The sequence below is a fragment of the Triturus cristatus genome, chromosome 3_2 (genome assembly GCF_964204655.1).
Source record: "Triturus cristatus chromosome 3_2, aTriCri1.1, whole genome shotgun sequence".
Classification (NCBI taxonomy): Eukaryota; Metazoa; Chordata; class Amphibia; order Caudata; family Salamandridae; genus Triturus; species Triturus cristatus.
The window spans coordinates 862640349-862667959 of NC_140584.1; the positions used below are offsets into that span (position 1 = coordinate 862640349).

The 27611-nt window shown below is 47.3% G+C and overlaps 1 protein-coding gene across 1 annotated transcript in view; it reads left to right on the plus strand.

Annotated features, from left to right (window-relative positions):
• The first annotated feature begins 9616 nt into the window (after positions 1-9616).
• Positions 9617-27611, plus strand: part of PIPOX (pipecolic acid and sarcosine oxidase) — a 340310-nt gene continuing 322315 nt past the window's right edge. Inside the window, exon 1 of the mRNA XM_085649159.1 lies at positions 9617-10024. Coding sequence (XP_085505285.1) covers positions 9902-10024 — 123 coding nt within the window. The 5' untranslated portion in view covers positions 9617-9901. The remainder of the gene's footprint in view (positions 10025-27611) is intronic.

Genomic DNA, 27611 nt, shown 5'->3' on the forward strand with positions numbered 1-27611 from the left:
GTAGTGGGGTAGACTGTGGTGGAGTTGAGTGGGGTAAAATGGGGGATGGAGTAGATTGGAGGGTGGTGGGGTAAACTGGGATTGGGTGGGGTAGATTGGAGTGGGGTAGATTGGAGTGGACTAGATTAGGATAGGTTGGAGTGGGATAGATTGATTGGGGTAGATTGGGGAGAAGTGGAGTAGACTGAGGTGGAGTGGGGTAGGTTGGAGTAGGGTAGATTGGAGTGGAGTGGGGTAGATTGGAGTGGAGTGCAGTGGATTGGGGCAGACTGGACTGAAGTAGGGTAGACTGGAGTGGTGACTATTGGAGTGGAGTGGGGTAGATTAGGGTGGAGTGGGGAAGATTGGAGTGGAATAGATTGGGTGGATTACGGTAGGGTAGATTTGAGTGAAGTGGGGTAGATTGGAGTGAGATAGAAAGGAGTGGGGTAGTTTGGAGAGGGGTGGATTGGAGTGGAGTGAGGGAGATTGATTTGGAGCAGATCAGAGTGGAGCTGGATAGAGTAGTGTGGGGTAAAAGGGGATGGGAAGGGGTAGATTGGAGTGGGGTAGAATGGGATATGGTGGGGTAGATTAGAGTGGAATAGATTGGGGTAGATTGGAGTGGGGCGGATTGGATGAAGTGGTTTGGCGTAGGGTAATTTAGGTGGAGTGGGGTAGGGTAGATTGGAGTGGGATGGAGTGAGGTGGAGTGGGTAAGATTGGACTGAAGTGGGTCAGATTTGAGTGGCATGTGGTAGTCTGCAGTGAAGTGGAGTGGGATAGATTGGGTAGAGTGGAACTGCGTCTGGCAGATTGGAGTGGGGTAGGTTGGGATAGAGTAGAGTGCTGTAATTTGGAGTTGAGTGCGGTGGAATGGAGTTGGATAGATTGGAGTGGAGTTGATATTGGAGTGAAGTGATACAGATTGGGGAAGAGTGGAGTGGGGTAGATTGGGTGGATAAGAGTAGGGTAGATAGGAATAGTGTGGGGAACATTGGAGTGGGGTTGATTGAAGAGGGATGATGAAAGGGGGTAGTTTGGAGTGGGGTAGATGGGAGTGGAGTGGGTGGGCTACAATGGGGTGCAGTAGAGTGGGTTGGGGTAGAGTGGAGTGGGGTATATTGCAGTGGGGTTGAGTGGGGTAGGTTGGGGTAGATTGATTTGAGTAGATTGGAGTGAAGTAGATTGAAGTTGGTGTGTTATAGTGGAGTGAGTTGGAATGGAGTGGGGTAGATTGGGGTGGAGTGGGTTAGATTGGAGAGGAGTGGGTTGGATTGAGTTAGCTTGGGGTGGGGTGCATTGGGGCAGATTACAGTGGGATAGATTGGAGCAGAGTGGAGTAGATTTGAGTGGTGTGTGGTAGATTAGAGTGGGGTAAATTGGATTGAAGTGGAGTGGGGTAGATTTGGGTAGAATGAAGTGTAGTAGAGTGGAGCGGGGTAGATTAGAATTGAATGGAAAGAGGTAGAATGTGGTAGATTTGAGTAGGGTTGATTGTGGTATAATGGAGTGGGGGTAGATTGTGGTGGAGTGGGGTAGATTGGAGTGGAGAAGAGTAGTATAGACTGCAGTGGAGGTTGGAGTGGACTGGATAAATTGTAACGCAGTGGGGTAAATTTGACTGGGGAAGATTGAAGTGGAGTGGAGCAGAGTGGGGTAGATTGGAGTGGAGTCAGATAGATTGGAGTGAAGTGGGTTGGGTTGGATTGGGGTACACTGGAGTAGGGTGGATTGGGGTAGACTGAAGTGGGGTAGATTGGAGTGGGAAAAACTGGGGAAGATTGGAGCAAAATTGGGTAGATTTGAGTGGAGTGTGGTAGATTGTGGTGGGGTGGGGTAGACAGTAGTGGGTGGGGTTGATCAGGTTAGATTGAGTGGAGTAGGGTAGATTGGGGTGGAGTAGATTGGAGTGGGATGTGGTAGATTGGGATAGGCTAGGGTGGATTGGAGCTGAGTAGGGTAGATTTGAGTGGAGTGTGGTAGATATGGGTGGAGTGGGGTAGAATGAAGTGCGGTTGATGAGTTAGATTGAGTGGAGATGGGTAGGAGTAGATTGGAGTGGCGCTGGGTAGACAGGAGTGGGGTAGACTGGACTGGAGTGGGGTAGATAGGAGTGGTGATGAGTATATTGGAGTGGAGTGCGGTAGGTAAGGGTGGAGTGGGGAAGACTGCAGTGGGATAGATTGGGTGGATTATGGTCAGGTAGATTTGAGTGGCGTGAGATAGATTGGAGTGAAATAGATGGGAGTGGGGTAGTTTGGAGTGGAGTGGAATGGAGTGGAGTGCGGTAGATTGGAGTGGAGCTGGATAGAGTAGTGTGGGGTAGATTGGGATGGGGTGGGGAAGATTGGAGGGGGTAGAATGGGTGAGGGTGGGGGTAGGTTAGAGTGGAGTAGATTGGAGTGGGGCAGATTGGATGGGGTGGTTTGGAGTAGGGTAGTTTAGGTGGAGTGGGGTAGGGTAGATTGGAGTGGGATGGAGTGAGGTGGAGTGGGTAAGATTGGACTGAAGTGGGGTAGATTTGGGTGGCATGTGGTGGACTGCAGTGAAGTGGAGTGGGATAGATTGGGTAGAGTGGAATAGCGTGTGGTAGATTGGAGTGGGGTAGGTTGGCATAGAGTAGAGTGCTGTAATTTGGAGCTGAGTGGGGTGGAATGGAGTTGGATAGATTGGAGTGGAGTAGATATTGGAGTGAAGTGATATAGAAGAGTGGAGTGGGGTAGATTGCGTGGATAAGAGTTGGGTAAATTGGAATGGTGTGGGGGACAGTGGAGGGGGGTAGATTGAAGAGGGATGATGGAGTGGGGTAGATTGGATTGGAGTGGAGTGGGTTGATGTGGGTGGGCTACAGTGGGGTGCGGTAAAGTGGGTTGGGGTAGAGTGGAGTGGGGTATATTGCAGTGGGCTGGGGTGGAGTGGGGTAGGTTGTGGTAGGTTGAGTTGAGTAGATTGGAGTGCAGTGTATTATAGTGGAGTGGGTTGGAATGGAGTGGGGTAGATTGGGGTGGAGTGTGGTGGGGTGGGCCCGGATTTGGGTGGAGTGGGTTAGATTGGAGTGGAGTGGGTTGGATTGAGTTACCTTGAAGTGGGGTGCATTGGGGTAGATTACAGTGGGGTAGATTGGAGCAGAGTGGAGTAGATTTGAGTTGTGTGTGGTAGATTGTAGTGGGGTAAATTGGATTGAAGTGGAGTGGGGTAGATTTGGGTAGAATGAAGTGTGGTAGAGTGGAGTGAGGTAGATTAGAGTTGAATAGAAAGAGGTAGAATGTGGTAGATTTGAGTAGGGTAGATTGTGGTAGAAAAGAGTGGGGTAGATTGTGGTGGAGTGGGGTAGATTGGAGTGAAGAAGAGTTGTATAGACTGCAGTGGAGGTTGGAGTGGACTGGATAAATTGGAATGCAGAGGGGTAAATTTGACTGGGGCAGATTGAAGTGGAGCAGAGTGGGGTAGATTGGAGTAGAGTCAGATAGATTGGAGTAAAGTGGGTTGGGTTGGATTGGGGTACACTGAAGTGGGGTAGATTGGAGTGGGAAAAACTGGGGAAGATTGGAGCAAAATGGGGTAGATTTGAGTGGAGTGTAGTAGATTGTGGTGGGGTGGGGTAGACAGTAGTGGGTGGGGTTGATCAGGTTAGATTGAGTGGAATAGGGTAGATTGGGGTGGAGTAGATTAGAGTGGGATGTGGTAGATTGGGATAGGCTAGGGTGTATTGGAGCTGAGTGGGGTAGATTTAAGTGGAGTGCTGTAGATATGGGTGGAGTGGGGTAGAATGAAGTGCGGTTGATGAGTTAGATTGAGTGAAGGTGGGTAGGAGTAGATTGGGGTGGCGCTGGGTAGACTGGAGTGGGGTAGACGAGTGGGGTGGATTGTAGTGGGGTAGATTGTAATGGAGTGGGGTAGACTGGATCATAGTGGAGAGGACTTGGGTAAATTAGATTGGAGTGGTGTGGGGTAGATGAAAGTGGGGTAGATTGGAGTGACGTGGGGTAAATTGGAGTTGAGTGGAGTAAATTGGCATGGAGTGGGATAGATTGGAGTGGAGTACACTGTATCGAAGTGGAGTGGAGTACATTGTAGCGAAATGGAGTGGGGTAGATTGGGGTACACTGGAGTGGAGTGGGATAGATTGGATGGAGTGGGGTAAATAGGAGTGGGGTAAAGTGTAGTAGGGTAAGTGGTGTGGATTGGAGGGGCATAGAGTTGACTGGTGTGTTGTATCATGGAGTGAGGGACATAGATTGGAGTGGCGTGGAGTTGCATGTCGCTGAGTGTCTTGAAGTGGAGGGGCTTAAAGTGGAGAGGCATGTCGTAGAGTAGAGTGTCGTAGAATGGAGTGGCATGCATTGAGTGGAAGGGCAAAGAGTGGATTGGAGTGGCGTAGTGTGGGGTATGCATGGTGTAGTAGTGCACTGCTGTTACAGACAACACATTTTCAATTGAAATGACCATTACATTTGCACTCAAAAACGGATTTACTGCACACAAACGACATGTGCAAATATCATCACCTAGTGTATTGATGAGTTTTGATCGTATTCAAATATTTGTTTTCAGCAGACTTCATAATTCCAAAAAAATGTGCTTAATTTGTACTAATTCTGATATATTCTGAAACATCAGCACAATTCTTTTTTTTTCTGTGTGCTAAAAAAAAATCCTACACCCTCTCCTCACATGGATATTCTGCAGGATTGTCATATGCATTCTCTTACTTTGAAGTCAGAGAAAGAAAAGTAAGCACCAAGCTCCATTGGAAGAGAGAGCTTGACATTTGACCTTTGTCTTTGAATGCACAGCAAATGTAAAAAGAACAATTGATGGCCAGAATGTTGAGAAATGTCAAACATTCACCCCAGTACAGAGATCTGGGCTTAAAACCATCTTTGTTTTGCTCTCCGCGCCATTCTAGTTTGGACTTAGCCATATGCAAATCAGTCTTGACCCTGCTCCCCATGGGAACAGTCCAGCCCGAACTGCCCTGCCAGGTCCTTTCTGGATCGGAAACAAGCGTCCTGGGAGCAGTTTGGAGGTTTCACCCCTGATCAGCCATGCTAGCTTGACTCCAGTGGCATGGAGAGCATGGGACCCATATCCGAGCAAACTTGTCCCACTTAGGGTGACAAATGCAAAAAGAACAATTAATGGACAGAATATTTAACAATTTCAAACATTCACCCCAATACACAGATCTGGGCCTAAAACCATTGTTTTTTTGCTTCCCGTGCCATTCTAGTCGAAACCCAGCCATATGCAAATCATTATTGACCAAATGTGACAAGATAAGAACAAGATTTAAAGGCCTGTTTACAGAAAGCGAGTTTTTGGAAGAATATAGTAAACAAGGATTGGGCAATGGACGGGACGAACTTAAGCTGGAAAGCCTAAAATAAATAAAGCCAGCAAATAGAAAGACAGAAAATGTGACTTACAATTCACAAAGCCAATGGTAAGCAACAGGCGGAATGGATTCCTAGGTTGGCTTCCTGGATGTCCCCAAGATGTCTTTAGCAAATCAGGCTTCGACCTAAAAGTAGGAAGGAGAACCTTCAAATAAGAAACAAATGAGAGTGACAAAAAAGCAACTAATGGAAGAAATGGGCTGGATCTAAGCCCACTGATAGTTTGTGGTATAGCCCACAAAATGTCTTTTGCAAACAGATAGCTGTTGCTGTCTGGTAGACAAGACCTAAAAAGCAGCTTTCTCCTCCTTCATGGAGACCCTACACTGATAAGCACAGTGTGGGCCTGTAATATACGGCCATTCACCACAAAAACGATTGTAAGCCGCATGGTGGTTGGCCATGGTCAGCCACGGTCGGTGCAGGAAAGAGCGGTGGGGCAGGGTGGGGAAGGGTTTCGACAGACGATGACGAGGGAAAATTAAATAAATAATTCATTTTCCCTTGTCAGAGGAAATCACAGTACAACCTTCAGCTCACTGACAGTCAAATATTTTGTCCTGCCAAAAAGCACAAACCGGGCATGTGTGATGTGGCGCTTGGCCCATCAGATGTGCAAGGTTTAGTTTGGCAGAGGGAGCAAGTCCGAAGGACAGGATCTGTGCGTTGTCCCCCTTGCACTTTAGAGAAGGCCCTTCTCTGTTTCTGTCATTGACACCAGCTCTGGGAATCCCGGAGCGGTACCTTCCTTACGCTTCCCATGTCACCGTACAAGTAATATATAGATCCGATTACCTGGTAACTCATCAGTGTAACTGCACACACTGCATGACTACTATAGAGGAATATTCCAGGGGTGTGTACACGTGAATACCAGAAAGAAGTTCTTTCACCGCACGCGCTCAAGGCCTGCACTGCTGGCGTTTGGAGAAAGCTGCCCGAGAGCTGAAACTTTCAGGGCCACTGATAAAAGAGGGGTGCATACACGACACCGAGCAGCAGAGGCGGGGCTGTCCCCAGGCCGCTTACTAACAGCTGGTTAAACACTTGGACAGGTGCCGGATCCTCTTCCGGGTCAAGGAAGGGCAGGAGTCATCCAGGCTTGCCCGACCACCTGGCACATGCCCCCCTGGGGCCGAGCTCCAGAGCGCGCTCATGGACTGACTGTTATCTAAAATGGGATTGGATGTGCAGGCGAACTGGGGCGAGGTGGTGCGCGACAGAGGAGAGGAGGAAGGGAGATGTCCCTTCCTACAGCTGACAGGTACATGGCGGTTCAAAAGAAGCGGGATACCCTTAGGTGGAGCTGGTGGGCAGTGAGGAAACATGTGATTAGGTTGAATAGAGCACCTGTTGCAGCTCCCGCCCCCATCATTTTACGTTACCTCACTGCGAACGATGGAGCAGGGAAAGGTGGCGGGAGAAAAGGGGCATAGACCGAAGGAAGGGAGAGCAAAAGGCAAGCATAGAGACAATAGAGTACAAAAGAACGAGGCCAGGGAGCAGGAAGGGGCAGTTCCCTGTCCATGCTGCAGGAGTGGACAGAACAGAGCAGGGGCAGGCGGAAGGTGGTAGGGCCATGCCCATGATGCAGGAGTGGGTAGCATAGAGATGGATTAGAAGGAAGGCGGCATGGGGCGAGGGCAGTGCTGCAGGAGTGTGCAGAATAGAACAGGGGCAGTAAGGAGGTGGCAGCGGCATAACCACGCTGCAGGAGTGGGCAGCATAGAGGTGGGGCAGGGGAAAGGTGGGAGGGGTAGGTACAGGCCTAGAGTAGCATGGAAAAACGGGCGCAGGAGGGGGGCGGGGTGCAGAGGATGCCGTTTCAAGACTGAGGGGCGTTACAACAAACAAATGATGGACGGAATGCTGACAATGCAGATATTCTCCCCCAGTCAAGAGATCTGGGTTAAATCCATCGTTCTTTTGCCCACTACGTCACCCCAGTTTAGACATGGCCATATGCAAATCAGTCTTGACCCTGTGCCTCATGGGAACAGTCCAGCCCGAACTGCCAAGCCATGTCTTCCCTGGACCGGAATCGAGCATCCTAGGACCGGTTTCTGGCTATCAGCCGTCATCAGCCAGGATAGCTTGACTCCAGTGGCGTAGTGAGCACGAGTTCAAAGAGGACCTGCTTGGCAGTCCGGACTAGAATGTTCCTATTGGAGCAGGGTCAAGACTGATCTTCATATGGCTGGGTCCAAACTGAGGTGGCATAGTGTGCAAAATAACAATCGACTGGGATGCGGCCGAATAATTACCAGTGGCTTAGATTATTTCAAGCATTCCATCGATTACTTTTTGTATACTTTAATATAATGTTGAGAGGACGCTGGGAGAAAACATTGCTTGTTCTTCTTTTTGTCGAGGTTAAGGTGTCAAAAACCTTTTCTAACTAGTCGAGCTCCTCTCCTCTCAAACCTGCCAGTCACCCTTTTTATGTGAGCTGCTTAAGCAATGAGCTTTTTCTCTCCTCATTACCACCTCATCGCTTCCTCATCCTAATCTTTACACCACAAGGTGTTTACACACTCTGGAAACAGGCACATAGGTGTCTAGCTAAAACAAAACATTAAACTCCTCCCCTCCAGGAGTGGCTATGAAGGATCACCTCTATCCAGAATCCTCCTGTTTTGTCTGTCTTCTGTCAAGTTGTAGTCTCTGTGTGTTTTCTGTTTCTAGATGGGAGATTCTACCTATCTTTTGTTGCTCTTCCTGCTTAAGTACTTGCTGCTAGCATTTGTTTGTGCTGTGGGCATGTTTCTGCTTTTTTGGGCTCTTGGGATGCTGCTGAGATTGTCACCTGACTGAGGGGCACATTAAGGGGAGCTAGGGAGGACAGTAGCAGCTGCCACCGGCCTGGGTGGGGGGAAAGGGGGGGTAACGGCCCCCCCCTCTCCTTCGTCCTCCGTCCCTCCAACATCTTCCTGCACTCCGGTGAGCAGCAGGAAGCACCCGCCCTCCCAATAGCCAATCGCAACGCAGCATTGTGATTGGTCTGAGTGCCGTGGGTCAGCATTCAGACTGGGACTGGGAGGGTTTGCATGTTCCTCACCAGGATGTGTAATACAGCCTGGTAGGGGAAATGCAAGGTGCGCAGGACTGCTTGGGGTGGACCGAGAGGGCGGCCAAGCAGTCCTGCGCACTTCAGGAGTGAAAACCACTCCGGTCCCTAGACAGCCAGCCGCGGCCTGCCCTAGAGCCACTGACATATGTAGGGAAGATAAAATGATAACGATAGTAGACTTAGCAGAGAAGCGGCCAGTAAGGAGGAGGGCATTAGGAGAGTAGAGCAGGGGTCGGCAAATTGAACTAGTGGGAGGGAGATCCCGTAGTTGTATGTGGTCAAAAGGAGTATGTGGTAGGATACATGCAAACAGCAGATGTAGGTGTAAGACAGTGAGGAGTAGGGAAACAATAGGTGGGAATAAGCAATGGAAGGATTAACAAAAAGCAGGGGGAGGAAGAAATAAACGGGCAGAAGGAACATTTAGGTGAGAGGAGGGAAAGAACGGGAAGAGGCATGTGAACAGGTTCTTAAGAGGCGCGTGGATGCAGGGATGCAAGCAGTCAGCAGAGGACAGGCGGGAACAGACACATAAATGTAGGACGTAAGAGCAAGAAAGGCAGGGCCCTCTTAAGGATTTAGGGGGCCCTGTGCCACACGTATTTTGGAGGCCCCTGTACAGAACAGCTCTTTCATGCTCTCTTTGGCCAGGACACTGACAGTGCACAGGCGCACGGGTCCACATTCTAAATGTGCTTACATCTAATATTCACCTGTGCTTTCAATATTATAATACAGCCGCCGCTCACCAATATTATTGCAATTCTCTTTGTGACACTCTCCCATTTCTCACCTGCGAGGTCCAGTTTTGATCTAAAAGAAACCTTTTTAATGGATGTTGCCTAGTGTTGAAAACAACATTTCTCTGCAAAATGTCTCTAATATACTTCCAAACACCCCCTCAATAAAAATAAAGTAAATGAAAGCGATATTTAAAACGATCTGTTTAGGAATTGTTTACGGTTATCAGGGCAAGAGACTGTGCAGCACAGAGCCGTCCCTGCCAGGGCGCCCCCTGAACGGGTGGGGCCTTGGGCCAGGGCCCACTTTGCCCATGACTTAAAACGTCCCTGAGCTTAGAAAGGAATTAGAAGCCTTATAAAATGTGAGAAAATAAGTAGGAGCCGATATTATGACGGGAGGGGGCGGCAAGGGCTATGAGAATAAAAGAAGGGAGTAGGGAGGGGCACGTGGAGGGCGTGGAGAAAGCGGACGTCGGATAGGAACATGGGAGCAATAAGTAATTGAAAGTAATATCTCGTAAACTTTAATGAACTGCATGGGGGCGCATGATGACACGCTGCTTCCAGAGTTTGCCCTCAAGCGAAAGTGTCATAGGTGGAACTGGGAGGCAGCGCAGCGCCTCCCCCAATTCCTCCCTCGCGCCTGGTGTCTGGTCTCTCCTCGCAAGCTTGGCTAAAGTTCATTCAGCTGCAGAGCCCGAGGAAACATGGCCGAGCCCGCGAGCCGCAGCGCTGTGTACGACTGCATCGTGCTGGGGGCTGGCATCCAGGGCTGCTGCACAGCCTACCATCTGGCCAAGAATGGACAGAAGACCCTTCAGCTGGAACAGGTAGGAAGGGGTGGCGCCTCCTACTGTCACTGCATGGCACCGCTGGTACATGACGCAACTCGCCAACAACAGTATCTGGCTTAGTCTGCTTCTCATCAGGGTGCCGGGGGGAGTGAGGGGTCGAAGGAGTTAGTGAACTCAGGGCACCAGCTGCTTCAGCCCTGGTCTCCCACGTCACAAACTGCGCAATCAAGCTATTTGGAAATGAGGAGCTTTTCAAAATCATCCCATGTGTTTGAAATCCTTCCAGAGCTCTTAAGTTTTCCCGGTCCATGCGCGAGTTGACCATTCAGTCTGGGTTTGTTTTAACTGTGCAACCTGGTCTTGTAGTCTTGATAATCACCATCTAAGATATGAAACCGAAGTTGCGAGAGATGTGGCTTAAAGGCTGAAGCGGCCGACCCTGAAGCTGCGGGACCAGGATCGAGTCTCGGCAGGGACGCCCAAACATCCTGTGATTCTGGGCAAATCGCCCAATCTTCCGGTGCCTAAAAATGAATGTGTATGTCTGTCTGTAATGCAACACGTGCTCATGTAAAGCTCACTGATACTTACGGGTCGAGTTCGCGCTATATTAAACTGCAAAACAAAAAAGAACTGTAATGCAAAGTAAAAACCTGCACTGCGTGACACGCTCACGCGTGCGCATATGCAAGTGAAGTGCTGGACTGTCTCTCTTTACCTTTGTTCGTCTATCCACTCACACGACACGGCACATTGTACAGCAAATGCTCAGTTTCGGCCTGTCCTCCGATGTGGGACAACGTTTTTTTTTCTAGCAAAAGTTATTTAAAGGATTTGTAAGTTTGAAAACAAGTACACCACCCAAAAAGTAGGAAAAACTCTTCAGTAGCGTAAAATACTTTTGTTAAAGTTTATCGTGATTGTTCATTTTGTTAAAAGGTTGAAAAAGTTGACTTTGTGCACACAAAATGATTACATCATTTTGTAAGTTTGTTAAAGCTTGCCCAGTTGTTACAGACCCTTATTGTATTTATATATTAATACATTATCTATAGCACAATTTTAAAACTTGTTCTCTTTTGTTACTTCCTGGATTTTTGAGGGGCGTGAGATGTCCTTCTGTGCGGCCGACTTTCAACTACTTCCCCCATGACAGTAAACTACTGAAGCAAGGGACTGGGCTTTTCCCACGGGTATCATGCCATGGTATTGATGTACATTATTAGGACAGGCGCCCAGACATTCGTGAATAATGATGACTTACTACTGGCTCCCAAACCCTGTTGTCTGGAGACTGGCACACCCACCAAATTGCCAAACAAAGGTGGAAAGAGAAGGGTCGCCCGCCTTGGCATTTCATGATCAAGACATTCTATTATTCTGTTGTACTTAAGCACGCGGGCAGGCTGGCATTAGCGATGAGAGTCTGCAGATATAAATGGCGTTCTGTGATTAGGACAGGGTGCCATTAAAGTGATTAGGACAGTCCATCATGCCTTTGGCTTTGATGATTAGAGCATGCTGCCCTTCAATTGGGTGTTGTCATCAGTGCAGACTACCATGCAGTGGCACACACCTCTCCTTGAAGACCTCTGTTCAAGGTCATGCCTCACCCCCTACAGATTTCTCATACAGAACATGTTTACATCCCATCATCCCTGCAGACCTATCAGCATTTAGAAGGTGGCCCACAACCCCTAACCGAGCATCCTCCACTGGGGCTACCCACAACACTCAAACTGTCAGAACCCAGCTCAATGGACCTGACCAAAGGCTACAAGACAAAGTTTGCCTGCTGAGTACACTTTAGTGGTCAAACTCTACACTTACACGTGACCGTGGTCGTGGCCAACATCCATAACAACACCAAGAGCCCTAGGAGCAGACAACTACAGTGATAAAAAATGAAAACATATAGGACACAATTTCAGATTAGTTTTCAGCGTTTCATCCATCTTTTATAATATAGACCAGTGTTTCCATACTGCGGGTCGATCAGATTTTTAGTGGCTCACAATGTCCGAGCAGTAAATAAAGAGGTCTTCAAATTTTGTGTATAACTTGTTATATTTGCCAGTGATTCAAAGACAGACATCAAAAGTCAGGCTGCTTTATTCTTTTAACATGACTCAGCACATGGATAACATCAACCTTCTTGACCCCCACCAATCGGTTTCAGAAAAGGCTACAGCACCGAGACTTCGATCCTTAACATCACAGACGACATCCACAAATCCCTCAAGACCGACCAATGCTACCTCCTCATCCTCCTAGCCCTTTCGGCAGCCTTTGACACGGTTGATCACCAACTTCTCATCATGGCTTTACAAGAAAGGGTAGGAGCTGATGAGGTGGTCCTACGCTGGTTCTCCTCCTCCTTACACAGCCGCTCACAAAGGATAAAAATAAAAAACTTTACCTCCGACCTACACCCTGTCAACAGGGGCGTCCCCCAAGGTTCAGTGCTCTCACCTCAACTGTTCAACATATACACGGAACCCCTCACCACCTTACTCAAAAATGCTAACATCCCTTTCCACCTCTATGCAGATGACACCCAAATCTATCTTGAAACCTCCTCCATTGATGACATTCACAGACTAATTGTCACTCTAAAAGAAATCCAACATTGGCTGTCGCTTAACCACTTAAAACTCAACCAAGACAAAACCGTAATACTCCTCATCTCCAACAAAGAGGAGAACCCTCATATCTCAGAATGGCTAAAAGCTTTGGATGCTCTTAACGGCAATCACACTCCGACCCACTCCGTTAAATCATTAGGAATTACCCTAGACTCAAAACTCAACATGGCCAATCACATCAAGAACTCCGCAAAGAGTGCATTCGTTAACCTGAAGTTACTTAACAAAATAAAACCATTAATCCTAACAAACGACCTCAAACAAGCCACCCAATCACTGGTGCTATCCAGACCGACTATGGGAATGCCACCCTCACTGGTACATCAAAATCTCCCCTAGCCCCACTTAAAACTACCCACAACGCAGAAGCTAGAATGGTCACTGGAATCAGGAAATACGATCACATCTCACCAGCACTCAGAGAACTAAAATGGCTCCCAATCGAACTGAGATACAGAACTGCCTGCCTTACATATAAAGCCCTGCACACAGGAAAACCTGAGTATTTGGCTGCCCAACTCAAGAGGGCTGGTCAGACAAGGAACCTCAGGAGCTCCAGCACCCTACTACTCATCCCCATGAAAACACGCAAACAAAAAACTGCTGCACGATCCTTTGCCGGAAACACACCCAAAATCTGGAACGCCATCCCAGTCAGTTTCAGGACTATCCCGTCCTTCACAAAATTCAAAAAACAACTTAAAGTCCTTTTCCTCAACCTCTCCCCCCCCCCGAATGGATAGCCGCCATCAAAACGCTATCCCCTGCTCGTCGTCTCTTGCTGACATTGCTGCTCTAAGACTTACCTTCTCCCTGCTATTAGACCCCCAGCTGCTCCTCCCCCTTCTTAATTGGTTCAACCCCAAGACAACGTGCACTCTATGAGGTTATCTCAGGACTCACGGACTACCTCAATGCTGCTCAGCACACTTGGACTTTAGAACCTATTATGTAGAATCCTGCTTTATTGTTCAACCCCAAGACAACGTGCACTCTATGAGGTTATCTCAGGACTCGCGTACTACCTCAATGCTGCTCAGCACACTTGGACTTTAGAACCTATTATGTAGAACACTGCTTTATTGTATCAACCCCAAGACAACGTGCACTCTATGAGGTTATCTCAGGACTCACGTACTACCTCAATGCTGCTCAGCACACTTGGACTGCCAAACTTATATGCTGAATACTGCTTATTGTATGAATCTTGCTCAAAAACTGTTGTGAAGCGCTCCGATACCCTCGGGTCAGGACAGCCCTGTATAAAACTCCTTAATAAATAAATGAATAAAACATGGGGATTGGTGTTTTCTTTCTCTGAATGGAAAGTGAGAGGAGTTTATAAAGTGAATCATGTGATTATGTAGGGTGATATTTTTTGCAATGCATAACAAAAAAATGAAATACCTGTAAATGAGCTATATGCATCCCGCAGTTCGGAAAGCAAAAGTGAAGCACTTTCTTTGTAATTCTGAAGTGAGCTGGAAACAGTTTAGGATCAAAACAAATCAAGACACTTGCTCAAATGATAAACATTCACAGAGACCCAATTTCTACACATTATCATTTGTGTGCAGTATCGTTTTATCAGTAAAACTGTATGTCTGTGCGAATTTAGTGGCCATTTCGATGGAAAGTGACCTGTTTGTAAATAGCAATGCGCTACCACACAAAGTGTTAGTTACATTTAAATATGGTCCCAACTCATGTCCATTAAAGGTAGGTGGGTTGAGAAAGTTTGTTCTTCGTAAAAAAAAAAAGTGGATGTGGTACAAAAAAGTATGGGAACCACAGATGTAGACTCTATAATATATCACACACCACAAACTATAGGGGCCCTTGGTAGTTACAAAATTGGTGTTGGTACTACTCAACCAGGTCACTTGGTGCATCATTCTCCGAACGAACCTGTTATTCTCAGGGATATCACCCTCCTTGATTCTTCCTGGTGGAACTCAAAGAGATGAGTTGCAGTGGATCATTCATTGCAGATATTGGGGTATGTTTGAATGTCTGCAGCTCACACATGCCGCTGCCATTTGGCCCTGATATGTTTTAATAGGCAGCTAATCCTAAATTGGTTTTGCCGAAATATCAGAGTTTATGCACTCCTTACTGCATCTCCGCCCATCCAGAACCAAGCAGAGTAAAGACAGAAGCGGTCACTCTTTCCCACTTCAGGGATGTCCTTGGCTCGGGCCAATGCTCTTTGGCTGCCACTGACCATCATGTCCTGCTCTGGTCTCGCTGTCTCTGGTCCTCACTGTTTAGCCGCTGGAGCTAACATGCTCTACATTGATGCCCTATCAAGCCTACTGGAAAGTGGAAAGAGGAATCGAGAAATCCTTCGCTGGTAGATCCCACTGCTGGGTGCCGGGTGTGCACACAAATGTTACAGATTTCATATGTTTGCATGGCATTCACATCAGAGCTCATGGCTCACCAGAGAGGGACTTCTGCGCACCCATCTGCTGTTGACTGTAGTTCCTACCACTTTTCTATACCCTTTGGGTAACGTATGTCTCATTTCTAAGTGCAAAGGCATGTCTGCAATACTTTTGTAAAGGGATCTCCTAACCCTCAACCTCACAGGTTTTCTTATTACCACCTCTTTGTAATGCTACTAAATTGATAGACAATATGACTTGCTTTGCAAATCAATATCCCACCTTCCCAGGCCTTTTAACACAGCCTAGAGGTGGAAGATACAACTTATTAATACCAGAAACAAGCCTGCAGGTGCTCCCTGCAGGTTAGGATGCTCGTTACCCGGTCTGGGACAGAGTTCCTGGGTTGCCTTTTCAAGCCGCCAAGGCATATGTAAGGGGCCTGGTGGTCTGTGTTTGAGACAGACACATTTTAACGTTTGTGTACACACACACACACACACACACTCACTCACTCACTCACTCACTCACTCACTCACTCACTCTCTCTCTGTCTAACCAGGTTACTTCTATAGAAAACACCCTAATAAGCACATATTGAAGATCAACCATTCGAACTGGAAAGCTGGACCCTTAACGAGCTCACTTCCGCTAAAGGAAATAGGCTTCTGCGAGGGCCTGTTCTGCGATGCATTAACCATTTTGTTCTACCCTCCTTGGTTCATTTCACCAACACCTAATAGAATACAGTGGGAGAGTGTTAACCGGTACCAGTTCAGTATCATGGGCTGCTCTCAAGATGTGAGTGTTTTTAACATAGAAGTCTGTGACAGTGTGTTAGAGTTATGTTGATCTGAAGTCACAGGGTAGTAAAGTGTCATGGGACCCCAGGCTAAATACATCCTAGTCATTTTTAGTGGGTGTGGTATCTAGAGAAATGCCAGCACACAGCTTTGCATCGTGTGTAATGCCCAGTAAGGATAAGTGTCCATTAAAGTAACGTTGATCTTGGGTGTTTCGAAAAGGGGAGAGAAGTCACTTCCGCACTCTCTGAGTTGGAAGATACGTTCCAATAAGTCTTTTAAGAGGTTGCTCGCACACCACTCCACCAAAAAAAAAAAAATCTCTGTAGTCCTTAATTCAGTTTTTCATTTTTATTCCGTACTTCTGATCAATTATGTGCCATCCAGCCAACACACATTTCGTCAAAAAGGGTGTGACCCTAAGACTTCGTCGGGAAGACATATACAGTTTAACCAACCAGTCTTGCGTGGGTGACCATCACAGATTTCCTTGTTTTAGTGACCAGCTTCACCAAAAAATGGACAGGAGTTTTGATATTCAAAAAGTATGAAATCTAAAACAATATTTTTTGTCAACTACACCGAGTCAGTAAAATATGTAATACACAAGAATATGTCACCATTTTGTTGCATCCCTTATGTTTCCATGCAACTCCTACAAACAATATACAGTGCTAATAAGTAACAAACCGTGTAGCATGCAAACTCATGCTGTATTCCATGCAAGATAGGTCTGCACTGATAGGCCTGTGACATCATCCAAGTGTTGGTAGGTGGAGTGATGCTACCATTTTAGTTGTGTTTTTGTCTATGTTGTCCTAGTGTCACACAAGTATTTAAGAGTATGACCATAAGAGGTTAGGGTCTCCATATCTCTGGTGTAATGTAATCTTCCATATGTGTGTAGTTCATAGATGGTCATACATGCATACATAAATTGTTAGGTCTGTTGAGATGAGGTCCTGTCTGCAACATATGAAGACTTCTCAAATGTTGCTGCTCAAAGGGTACTGCTTCCAGTGTCCAGGCCCAAATCCGTGAGAACGTCCCCTATGCCAAAACCAAGTAAATGAGGCACTTAGGGCGAATTCCCAGGTTTACGATTCTTCGCAAATCCGGGAATGCTTCATATTTCATGGATGTTGCGTGGGAACACCCAAGGCAACACCCATGGAATGCCCCTTTCACGCAGTGTTAGGCATGACAAGGGTTCAAATTTACAAGGCCGTGAAAACCAACGCAAAGTGGCTTTGTATGGCCTTGTAGATATGCTGCGGCACATTGTGCCAACGGAGCATCAAAAAATGCTGCTTTGGCAATGCAAAAGTGCCGCTAGGATGCTCGTAAAGGAGGCCCTTAGCCATTACGAGGCAGCAGTCGGGTGCCTCTGCTGAGATGGCCACAGGAGGGCTGGAGCACATCCTGGATGGCATCCTTTGAGACTTGGATATAGGACTATCATAGAAGGCCAAGGCGAGCAATCTAGTCCTAGACAGATGTCCAGGAAGCGCTGCATGCTCATTTAGGCCAAGATCGTGTAGATCTCTGAGTTACCCGCACAAGGGGTTAGCTGTCTAGGATTTTCAACACAATTTCATCTTTAATCAGGCCCTAAGAAGGGTTGAAAAACATGTAGGCACAAGTCTTATTAGTGGAGAGAGGCAATTCAAGAAATATACTGAGATTGAGGTTGGATGTGTATTCCATCTCTGGCCAGACAGGAGATAAATACCTTATTACATGAAGTTTTTTCTTTGAGCACAAAACTATCTCTACTTTTCACAAGGGGATATGTCTCTTTAAAAAGTTACATGGGTTTTCTGAAAGGGGGAAAGTGACTGGAGCTGCAGCGATGGGAGATTTTGGTGCCCGCGTGCCCACTGTACTGGAAAGTACACACCAAACTATTACATGCACGCATCCCTGTTCAAAAGGTCGCCCCCTCTCCGCAGCAGTAGATAGGGATCGCAGGACTTTGTGCCAGGGAGTGTCTCGGATTAGTGGGCACCGGGGTTGGCAAACTTTGGAACTAGAAAGTCGAAATAAAACAATAAAAACAACACAGCAGAACCCACCTTCCGACTGCTCATCAATAAGTGTGTTACTGAAAGTCATTATACACACAGTGCTTAGGACAATTTGGCCCAACTTTCCTCCACACTGACGGTCTCATTTCGAATGTGTCGCTACTGCTGCTTTAGAGCAACCATGAGCAGAAATGCAAATGTGTCCCATTCCACAGATTTAGCGCAGTACAGAACTGCTGCCTCAGTGATGGAGTACTTTAATATCACTGATGCATCATTTCTACCTCGCAGCACAAAAATACTATGCATGTTTTTAGCCAGCATGGGAATGGTTGCACTATTATATAAGGAAAACATTCATCAACAGTTACTGCACGTTATTCCTCATTAATTTCCACGGAAAGCTAAATCGGGAGGGCATGCTGAGTGGTAATGTTATTGCCGTTCAGGGTCAATGCATTAAGACCTGAGTGCTCCCCTCTAATGAGTGCATCAGTATTCTATTTCCTAACGCCCTCTCTTGAGAGACTGAATTATCCGCCATGACCATTCAAATGGAAAATGTGCTTATGTATTCCATACAGACTCTGCCTATGTTCTGAGTCAGCCGTGCATTAAACGTGGTATATAGCAGGGTTTCTATGTATGTATGTATATAACACTTGAAAATCTGCCATATATCCTATGGAGACAACTTCCTCTGGAGGCTTCTTATCCCCCAACCCCTCCTCTGCCTCCCCCCCTCCTCCCCCCACGCCAGATCAAGGAGAATTACACACAACTCAGTAAAACCCCTCCCTTTCAGGTCTGTAAAAATGTCACCTCTCGGCGAGTTATCACAGCCCTATTGCAGTGACACCAAGTCAACATGCTCTGAGCTGATCATTTGACGCAATAATCAATTCTTAAAAGCCTTGTAAACTCTGACCAGCCAAGGACAAAAAAGGTTTCAAAGTTAGGCTAGAGCTGAGAAATCTACACGGAGAAAGGTAAAAATCTACAGCAATAGAACCACATGCCAATATATGCTGACCATAGAGTGGGAAAAAAAACTTGTATTATAAAATCCTTCAGCAGAAGACTCCTGATCTGATGACTGGCCCAACCTCCCCTGTCTGGAGCCGTCAAATCTTTACACCTTGAGGCGCAGATCTCGAGTCAGCAGCGTGAGCCTGGAAAATCAATGTAATCTGACCAATAACACTGCTGTCTCTACCATAAGCCTGTATAAGCACAGAAGGAATTCCTGGCTCCCCTAGCTGGCAGCGGTGCTGATCATGCTGAGGCAGCCATTGGCGGCTGGCACATCCCATGCCGGTGGGTACAAGCAGGTTCTCCAGGGAGCTGCAGTCTGCATCACCAGAAGTGATCTTGTATCGTACATTAAGGAAAACGTGAACGTATTTGAAACGGGTTATTCGCGGTTCAGACATCATATGGGGTTTGACGCATTGGACAACAAATGAGCAAAGGGGCTTTCAACTGGTTGAATAAAAAATATCCCACCAAGTAGATTGCATTAAACACCAATACAATGGAGTGAATTACTTTGCATGTCGCTTTAAAGCTGCAGCTGGAGTCACCTGCCATTTCTTCCAGAAGTGATAGGTGTGTTTTAAAAAGTAAATAAATAATGCTTGGATAAACCTCGCCTGCTGTGGTCCACCGACTGTGTCTACAGGTAACACTTAACTCCTCAGTCCCCTACATCTCCAATTCCACTGCATGACTTCACTCCGTCATTCTCTGAATCTGTTGTCTTCTGCTATTTCACTCCACCAATGAAAAGGCCCTCTAGCTTGCAATCTCTCCAACCACAAGCACTCTCTTATTTTCTCTCCTCAGCAAGGCACCGTCTGTTTCTTTCGGTCTCGTCTCTCCCCCAGAAGGATTCAGTGACATTTCTAGGGCATTTCTTCTTTATTTAGGGGCATACAAACAGCTGTATGCAGCTTCCTTTCCTTTTCAAACTTTGTGTAGCCCAAGAGTGATACTTGGATTACACACTAGTCCTCACATCTTGAGCTGTGTCCCCACTCCGAGGACAGCCCCGACTGCCTACATCAAAAAAGTCTAGTCTGCTCCTCCAGCTGTGTTTTTAAAAGACCATCATTACCCAGAATCCCCCTGAGCCTCCACCATAGCCGCCCACTGCAACAAAAGCTGACCAAAGAGTAGGAATTGTGAGTGTTTCAAGGGCTGGGACGGGGAAGTAGAATCCTAAAGCAATTATTGAAGCATTACCTCCGCACCACTTCTTTGTCTAAGTCCTTACATCATGAGGATCTACCAAATCAGTCATGATGGGCATTGATTGCCCACCAACGCTGCCAGCCAAGAAGGGCAGAGTTCAGAACGCCAAAACAGCCTCAGGTGCCAATGCCAAAGTAAGATGACCGGCACCAGAAGCCCAAAAGGCAGAATGCATAACCAGTGCTCACCCCAAAAGAAAGGACATAGGCAACCCCCAAAAGGCAACAGAAGAGGAAAGGAAGCCAAAGGTATCTGACAGTCAAGGAACTTTTCATGCACATGCAGCAACAAGGGGAAAAAATCAAAGATACGGAAAGGATTGGACTGATGCCACCAAGGACCCGCTGCAAATCCGGCACATTGCAGCCCAAGCAAAAACAGGACCACAGGGGAGACATCACCACTGATTCCCACCTCAAGGAGAGAGGGTCCTAGAGAAACAAAAGGCCAGGAGTCAGTAGAAGCCCTGTGGATAAGACCATAAACACAAAACCATCCCCAAAAACGTTTGGGAGCACAAGAGGATGGCGACAATCAGTAACAGTGATATAACCGAAATGGGGGAACCAAAGTATACCAGCTCGAGCAAGGCTCCAAACACAAATCAAAGGGCCATATCAGAAGCGGGAACAAGACTTATCCCTAAGGAGGCAGAACAGTGCCCTACCAGTCTGGTGGATCATGCACCCCTGGGGAAACCATCTCAAGAAAGTGACAGGCTTGCACACCATGCACCTGAGCACAGATGTGGCAAGTCAAGGACAGGGCTCCCAGAAAACCAGCACAAATGGGCAGTGAAACAGCCAGCTCTGAAGTAAAAACTAAGCAAGCACTATAGAGTGCAAAGGGCAAGACCACCAAAAAAGGAACCAACACCCCAACCTCCAGCACATTTCCACCGAAATATTACAAATACAAAGGGGGTGTGGCGAAATCTAAAGGGGCAAAAAGCAGCATGCCATGTTAAGGTAGTCCACTGTATTCCCCAAATACTAAGAGGCAAAGGGCGAGATTAACTAGCCAGGATACACAAAGGACTAGATACCTCAAACCCTCAATACCAGCATGGAGCAATGGCACAAGGCAGAGAGGTTCAGGCATCCAATATGCTTTAAAATGAGTGTCCAAACCCATGATAAGAGGCTGTTGGCCCAATTTAGAGATTGGCATAGAGGTATTTCATCTGAACAATGACTGAGTGCCCTTCCGCCAAACTCATGGTCCGCCAGCCCGATTCAGAGCTGGGCTGGCCAAAAATGTATTGACGACTGTGCCTAATCTGGCACCGTCATCCTCATACTCTGAGTACGGGCCATCAGAGGTAAGCCATCCGACCATCTGCCCAATTTAGATTGGGCAGTCGGATGGCTTTTTTCTGCTGTCCGTCACTGCCAGGCAAACCTGGCAGGGCGAGATAGTAAAAAATTAAACAAGCAATGGCATAGCCAATAGGTCTTGCCTTCGGGACCTTATAAGTGTTTAGCCAGAGATATTGGCTTTGCCAATGTGTTTAAGCTATGTTGTAGAGCAGAGTGGCTACTGTGTATCATGTTGAAAAGTTATAATATAGAAATGTTATAAGCATTTTTGTTACCTTCTACATAACCAAAAAGACATGTGCAACTGAACGACCTTATTAAAAAAAGAATTAGCATAAAATGTCTTCTAGCTTATTTGTTCTTTGCAGTGTTGGCAACTTCTTCCTGACTGTTCTAATGCTTGTTCGTTAGACAGTTATATTTGTTCTGTGGAGGTGGAGGTTTGGAAATAGTACCTGAATTACAACACAAGCAGTGGCTGGACACTAGGGGAGAATCCACAGATGCCACATTGAGGGAAAACTGAGTAGGTGCTGAGGTGGTGCTGTGCTGGTGCAGAGGTGTGCTGAGTGGGTTTTGAAAGATGCTATGGTGCAACGTGATGCTGAGGAGGTTGAGCTGCACTGGTGGTGCTGAATGATGCTGAATTAGTGATGTGCTGAGTTGGTGCTGTGCTGCTGCTGAAGTAGCTTAGAAGTTTGTTTTTGAGAAATATAAAACTTTGGAAAGTTTAAGATGGCGGTTGTCATGTTTGATGGAGCCATCTATCAAACTTTTCCAACATTGACAGGAACTACAGTGACAGAAGTTCCTGCCATTGCATAGAGATGTCCGTGGGCCCAGCAAACAATTCTGAATTTGGTGGGCAGAGTAAAGGCAGGGTGGTGGATGTAAAGACCTCTGTCATTTGATAAAAGCCACAATCGTGCCTTAATGCTCAAATGGGAAATCAAAATGGCCCCCATATTTCATTTCCACAGCACCTAGAAATTCAACACAAAAGTGGTGGGGTAAGAAAAGCCACAAAGAAACACAGAGCTGCAAATACAAACTATAGTCCTTTATGGAACATGGGATGCACACTGAAAGGGACCAAGCAAGCACAAGGAAACCCAAATACAGCAAGACAAAGGTACCGGGCAAAAGCAAAACTCAATCCCCATCCCAGACACTGCAAAATGAGGGAATGGGCAGGCTAGACAAGCCCAAAAGTCAAAGTCCAAAAATGCGAGGGGTGGACCAGAAATCCAAGCAAGGGGGAAACTCATGTCACCTCCACACCTAACTGGGAAGCAGGAGGAGCCAAACCCAAGTAGAAACCACTAGGGTCAAACTCGAAAAGCAAGCTACAAGCCCAAATGGTGTGAACATTGGCATCAACAGAAGGCCGTCCATGGACATATTCACCAGGACACAAAGGCCTACCCACGGCAGAACTGGGGAGTGAATAGCCCAACACAAAACACAAGTTAACAAGCATTTGCAATGCAATAGGTCTCGCATTATTAAAGTTTGAGATATTGGCATTGCTAATAATAATGCAACACCAATAGCTCAAACATTCAGTAATGCAAGACCTATTGCATTGCAAATGCTTGTTTCCTCGTGCATTTGCACCACACTTGTACTATCCTTGGTTTATACCAACCGAGTGGTTCAAAAGCTTACACTGACCATCACTACACACGTCACTGCAGAGCTGCCTGGCACAGAGGAAAAATTGCTCGAAACCGATACTTAATAGCCAGGAGCCAATGTCATCTTGCTGACACCAGTGCGACGTACGTGATCGTGCCTCATGTCTGCATAGCTTATCTATAAATAGCCCAGGGGTGAACTACGTCTCTTTGGCATTGTGAAAGCATTTCAGCACTAAACTATTGACTGATGCCCGTGGTGGGCTCGCTCTATTAATTGCTGTGTGCTGAAAGTGGAGGAGTGCCATGCGCGCGTTGTAGGCACGCCGTGAGCGTGCACATCGGCGTGGCCTGCAGCTCGTGCCCAGCGGCGGTGCCTGCAGATTTCGCCGTACTCGAATGGGTGCTGTGCAGCTCGTACGGCCCAGGGAGGGGGCCGCCTGGGCGGCCAAGGAGAGGACACATGGCAGCTGAGTTGGAATTCCTAGCTGCTCTTGCGCGGTTTGGAGAGGACTCTGAGGTAAGAACCCCAGAGATGCTGCTGCTGATCAGGAGTGTTGTGAGTATGCTGCCAAGGTGTGCTGTGATTGCCAGAGAGGAGCACTTACTGTGGCGCGCATTGACGGACCGGCAACGGGAGGCTAACATAGCCTCAGTCATTGACCCCTGTTACGTTTGACACTTTCAGCAGCCATTGACGCGTGCTTTTATTACACAAACCAATGTGAAAAGCTGTCTCCAAGGGAAGGGGGGGGGAGGGAAAGTGAAAGTACCGCTGCGTGAGGCTTGCGAGGACGGAAGGTATGGTATGTATCAAATATTTGGGAATCCAGTAACAGACCGTCGCCGCTACCGGTGGCGAAATGTTCTTCCTTAGCAGCTAGGGTCACTGTTGCCAGACCCAGATTGCAATTGTGGAAGCATTTGTAACTTTATTCTGCTTCTAAACCAACTGTGTGCAATACATCCCACAGGGACAGATGGAGCATGTATTTAAATAATGTGAGGAAAAGGGTCCGGGCGTTAACTAGTCTGAGGGGAATTCATGTCCTCAATGAAGCGCTTTTCCCCAAGGCGAAATGTACATACATGGAAAACACTTGTGAAATGTGCAGGTACTGCGATCATGTAGCGCTTGGTACTGGAGTTCGCTAGTTTCGTAGCGCTCCCAGTTTTCGCCTGCAACGCATGCATTAGGGTCAGGATTTTAGCGAATTTTATGGGATGTCGTTTTAATCGGGGATATAATAAGTGACTTAACAGGAGTGATCTGTGTTCAAATGCGTTACATGTACATATAGTACGGTCTCAGTAATAGCATGCTCATGTACGCCGTACTTGAAAAGTTATATTAAATTACATGACGATGTTTCTATAGCGCTCTAATAATATCAAAATAATTGGTGCTTAGAAGAGGTATACGGGTGGTCTGAGACTGGAATTAATGGGGCAGGGACATTTCTCATCTAATGGGGACATGACATGATGACTACGGGTATGACGTGTTTTAGTCAAAGGCTGAGCGCGTGGACAGACCCGTAGAAACAACTTCATAAACTCAGTGCACCCTTCTCACAACAGCCGAGTTCAGATCTCTGAGACTGGGGTCTTGTTAGGTCTCGGGGAAAGCGAAAGTAACGCTGCATGAGGCTTGCGAGGACGGAAGGCGGAAAGGAGATGTGCACATCGCGTGGCTGTACGTGCGCGTACACCAACTCAAATCCGCCAAAGCCTGCGCGTGCCCATCTCCTGTCCCACTTCCGAGGCAAGTCAGCAACAATAGATCTCGCTGGCGACAGCAGCGCTTTGTGCTGCGCTCGCCAGGCGAGACCGAAAAAAGGGGCCACTGAAAGGCCCAGCTGCAAGGAAGCAGCATAATACAGAGAATGGGGATGCAACCACTAAACATAAGCCTCTGGGCCAAACGAGGTATATGGGCATGAGTACAGCACACCAAGAGAAGGCCAATCCAAGCCCTATACTAAACAGGGTCACGGAAAAAGAAGCCCTCACACCAAAGAAAATAAGTAACTGGATAGGAAAGGCTTCAGGGTGAACGAGGAGGCAAAGCCTCCAGCCTACAAACACCATGCTGTAGCAGAGCACACAGGGGGAAGACTACACTACGCCCAATTCTGAAAGTAAAAATGCAAAAAAGTGGACAGGAGAAGCCAGGACATGCCATCACAGAGGTGGCCCAAATCAATCACAGAAGTGAAAAGGAAAGTCCACCACCGACCCCCCCACCAGTTAAAAAAGGGAGTACCAAAATTAGCTATAAACCAAGGTAAGGTACCAAAATACTCCATCCCACAAGGTCCAGCCCAGCAGGATGCACTTGAAGAAGTCCATATTGAGGCCACATGGCAATGTGCGAATTCCCAACCCGAGCCCAGCAGGGAGTAAGGGCTGGCCAGATATTGGAACAAGCACCATGCAAACCCAAGAGGCCCAGAATGGAGGCAGGGGCGTAGAGAGGACACGAGAGGGGGCGAAATAGTACATCTCTCACAAGCCAATAGCCTTACAGAGAAGGAAGGAGTAAGCCCAATTACAAGCTACATCCAAGGAACAAAAGCAGGGGGCACTCACTCGTCCACCAGAGAAGAAGTCCCACAATGAGCAAGCCTTACACAGTCTGAAGCCCAGCACTGAGCCAGTGGGCAGATCCATCAAAAGAACAGGGACTGTCATAGGAACCGGTACTCTACATGTGCCAGGAACTTAGCTCACCAAAGAAGGCTGGGATGTGTTCAAACTGAAGCAAGGTGTCATGAGATAGAAAGGCAGGGCACACATCCTACAAGCCCCAAGCTCTGCAGAGAGCAAGGCCAGCTCACATCCCTGTAAAAGGGGAATCGCTCACCTGTCGTTTAGTGAAGGCGCTCCATTGCCACACATAAAACAGTAGTACATCACATCCTGAAAAACAGCAGGGTGCACAGGTTGGCGAGCAACCAGTCAGCCACCTTACCCAAGGGGCTATCCATATCTAGCAACAGGCGTCCTCAGCATAATCAATAGCAGCAAATGCAACACTTGCCCCAGGCCAAGAAGAGAGCCAGAGAATTACAGGCCACATTGAACAGCAGTACCAAGCAGCCCCCAACAAGCCAAGTATGAAGTCTGGGGCACACAATAGCCAAATCAAGAGGCAATGGAACAGGGACACATGGCGACATCCCGCAAACACTTGCCAAGTGGGCAGCATATTAGGAAGCTGAAGTCCAGCCTCATCACTGGAAGAAAAGATTGAGTTGCTCACCTGTCCTCCAGAGAAGTGGCCTTCTGCACTTGTAACAAAGCAGGTACAACCCAGCCCCCAATCTCAGGCAGGAGGTCCTTGATGACATCAAGGAGAGCAACCACAACGAATGCTCAAGTCAAACACTAGATTCAGTACCACACATTCACCAAAAAGGCCCCGCAAGGGTGCACACTGCAAGCTAAACTCAGGTGGCAATCTCAGCAGCATCCCAAGAGCCCAAAAAAGCAGAAACATGCACACAGCACAAACAAATGCTAGCAGCAAGCACTTAAGCAGGAAGAGCAACAAAAGATAGGTAGAATCTCCCATCTAGAAACAGAAAACACACAGAGACTACAACTTGACAGAAGACAGACAAAACAGGAGGATTCTGGATAGAGGTGATCCTTTATAGCCACTCCTGGAGGGGAGGAGTTTAATGTTTTGTTTTAGCTAGACACCTATGTGCCTGTTTCCAGAGTGTGTAAACACCTTGTGGTGTAAAGATTAGGATGAGGAAGCGATGAGGTGGTAATGAGGAGAGAAAAAGCTCATTGCTTAAGCAGCTCACATAAAAAGGGTGACTGGCAGGTTTGAGAGGAGAGGAGCTCGACTAGTTAAAAAAGGTTTTTGACACCTTAACCTCGACAAAAAGAAGAACAAGCAATGTTTTCTCCCAGCGTCCTCTCAACATTATATTAAAGTATACAAAAAGTAATCGATGGAATGCTTGAAATAATCTAAGCCACTGGTAATTATTCGGCCGCATCCCAGTCGATTGTTATTTTGCACACTATGCCACCTCAATTTGGACCCAGCCATATGAAGATCAGTCTTGACCCTGCTCCAATAGGAACATTCTAGTCCGGACTGCCAAGCAGGTCCTCTTTGAACTGGAACACAAGCACCCCAGGACTGGTTCCGCCCTTGCCATGGACTCCTCAGCCCAGTATAGCTTGGTTACATTGACACAGTGTGCACCGGACCCACGTCTGGGCATACCCATCCCCCCTGAGGGTGACATATTAAAGTGTACAAAAAGTGATGGATGGAATGCTTGAATTAATCTGAGCCACTGAGAACTGCTCTGGGCTGCATCCAAGTCCATCATTATTTTGCATGCCATGCCACTTCAGTTTGGACCCAGCTTTAAGCAAAACAGTCGTGAGTCTGTTCCAGTGGGAACAGTCCAGCCCGAACTGCCAAGCCAGGTCCTTCCTGAACCGAAACACAAGCAACCCGTTACCAGTTTCTCCTTTGTTATGGGCTCACCGGCCAAGAATAGCTTGCTTCCATTGACACACT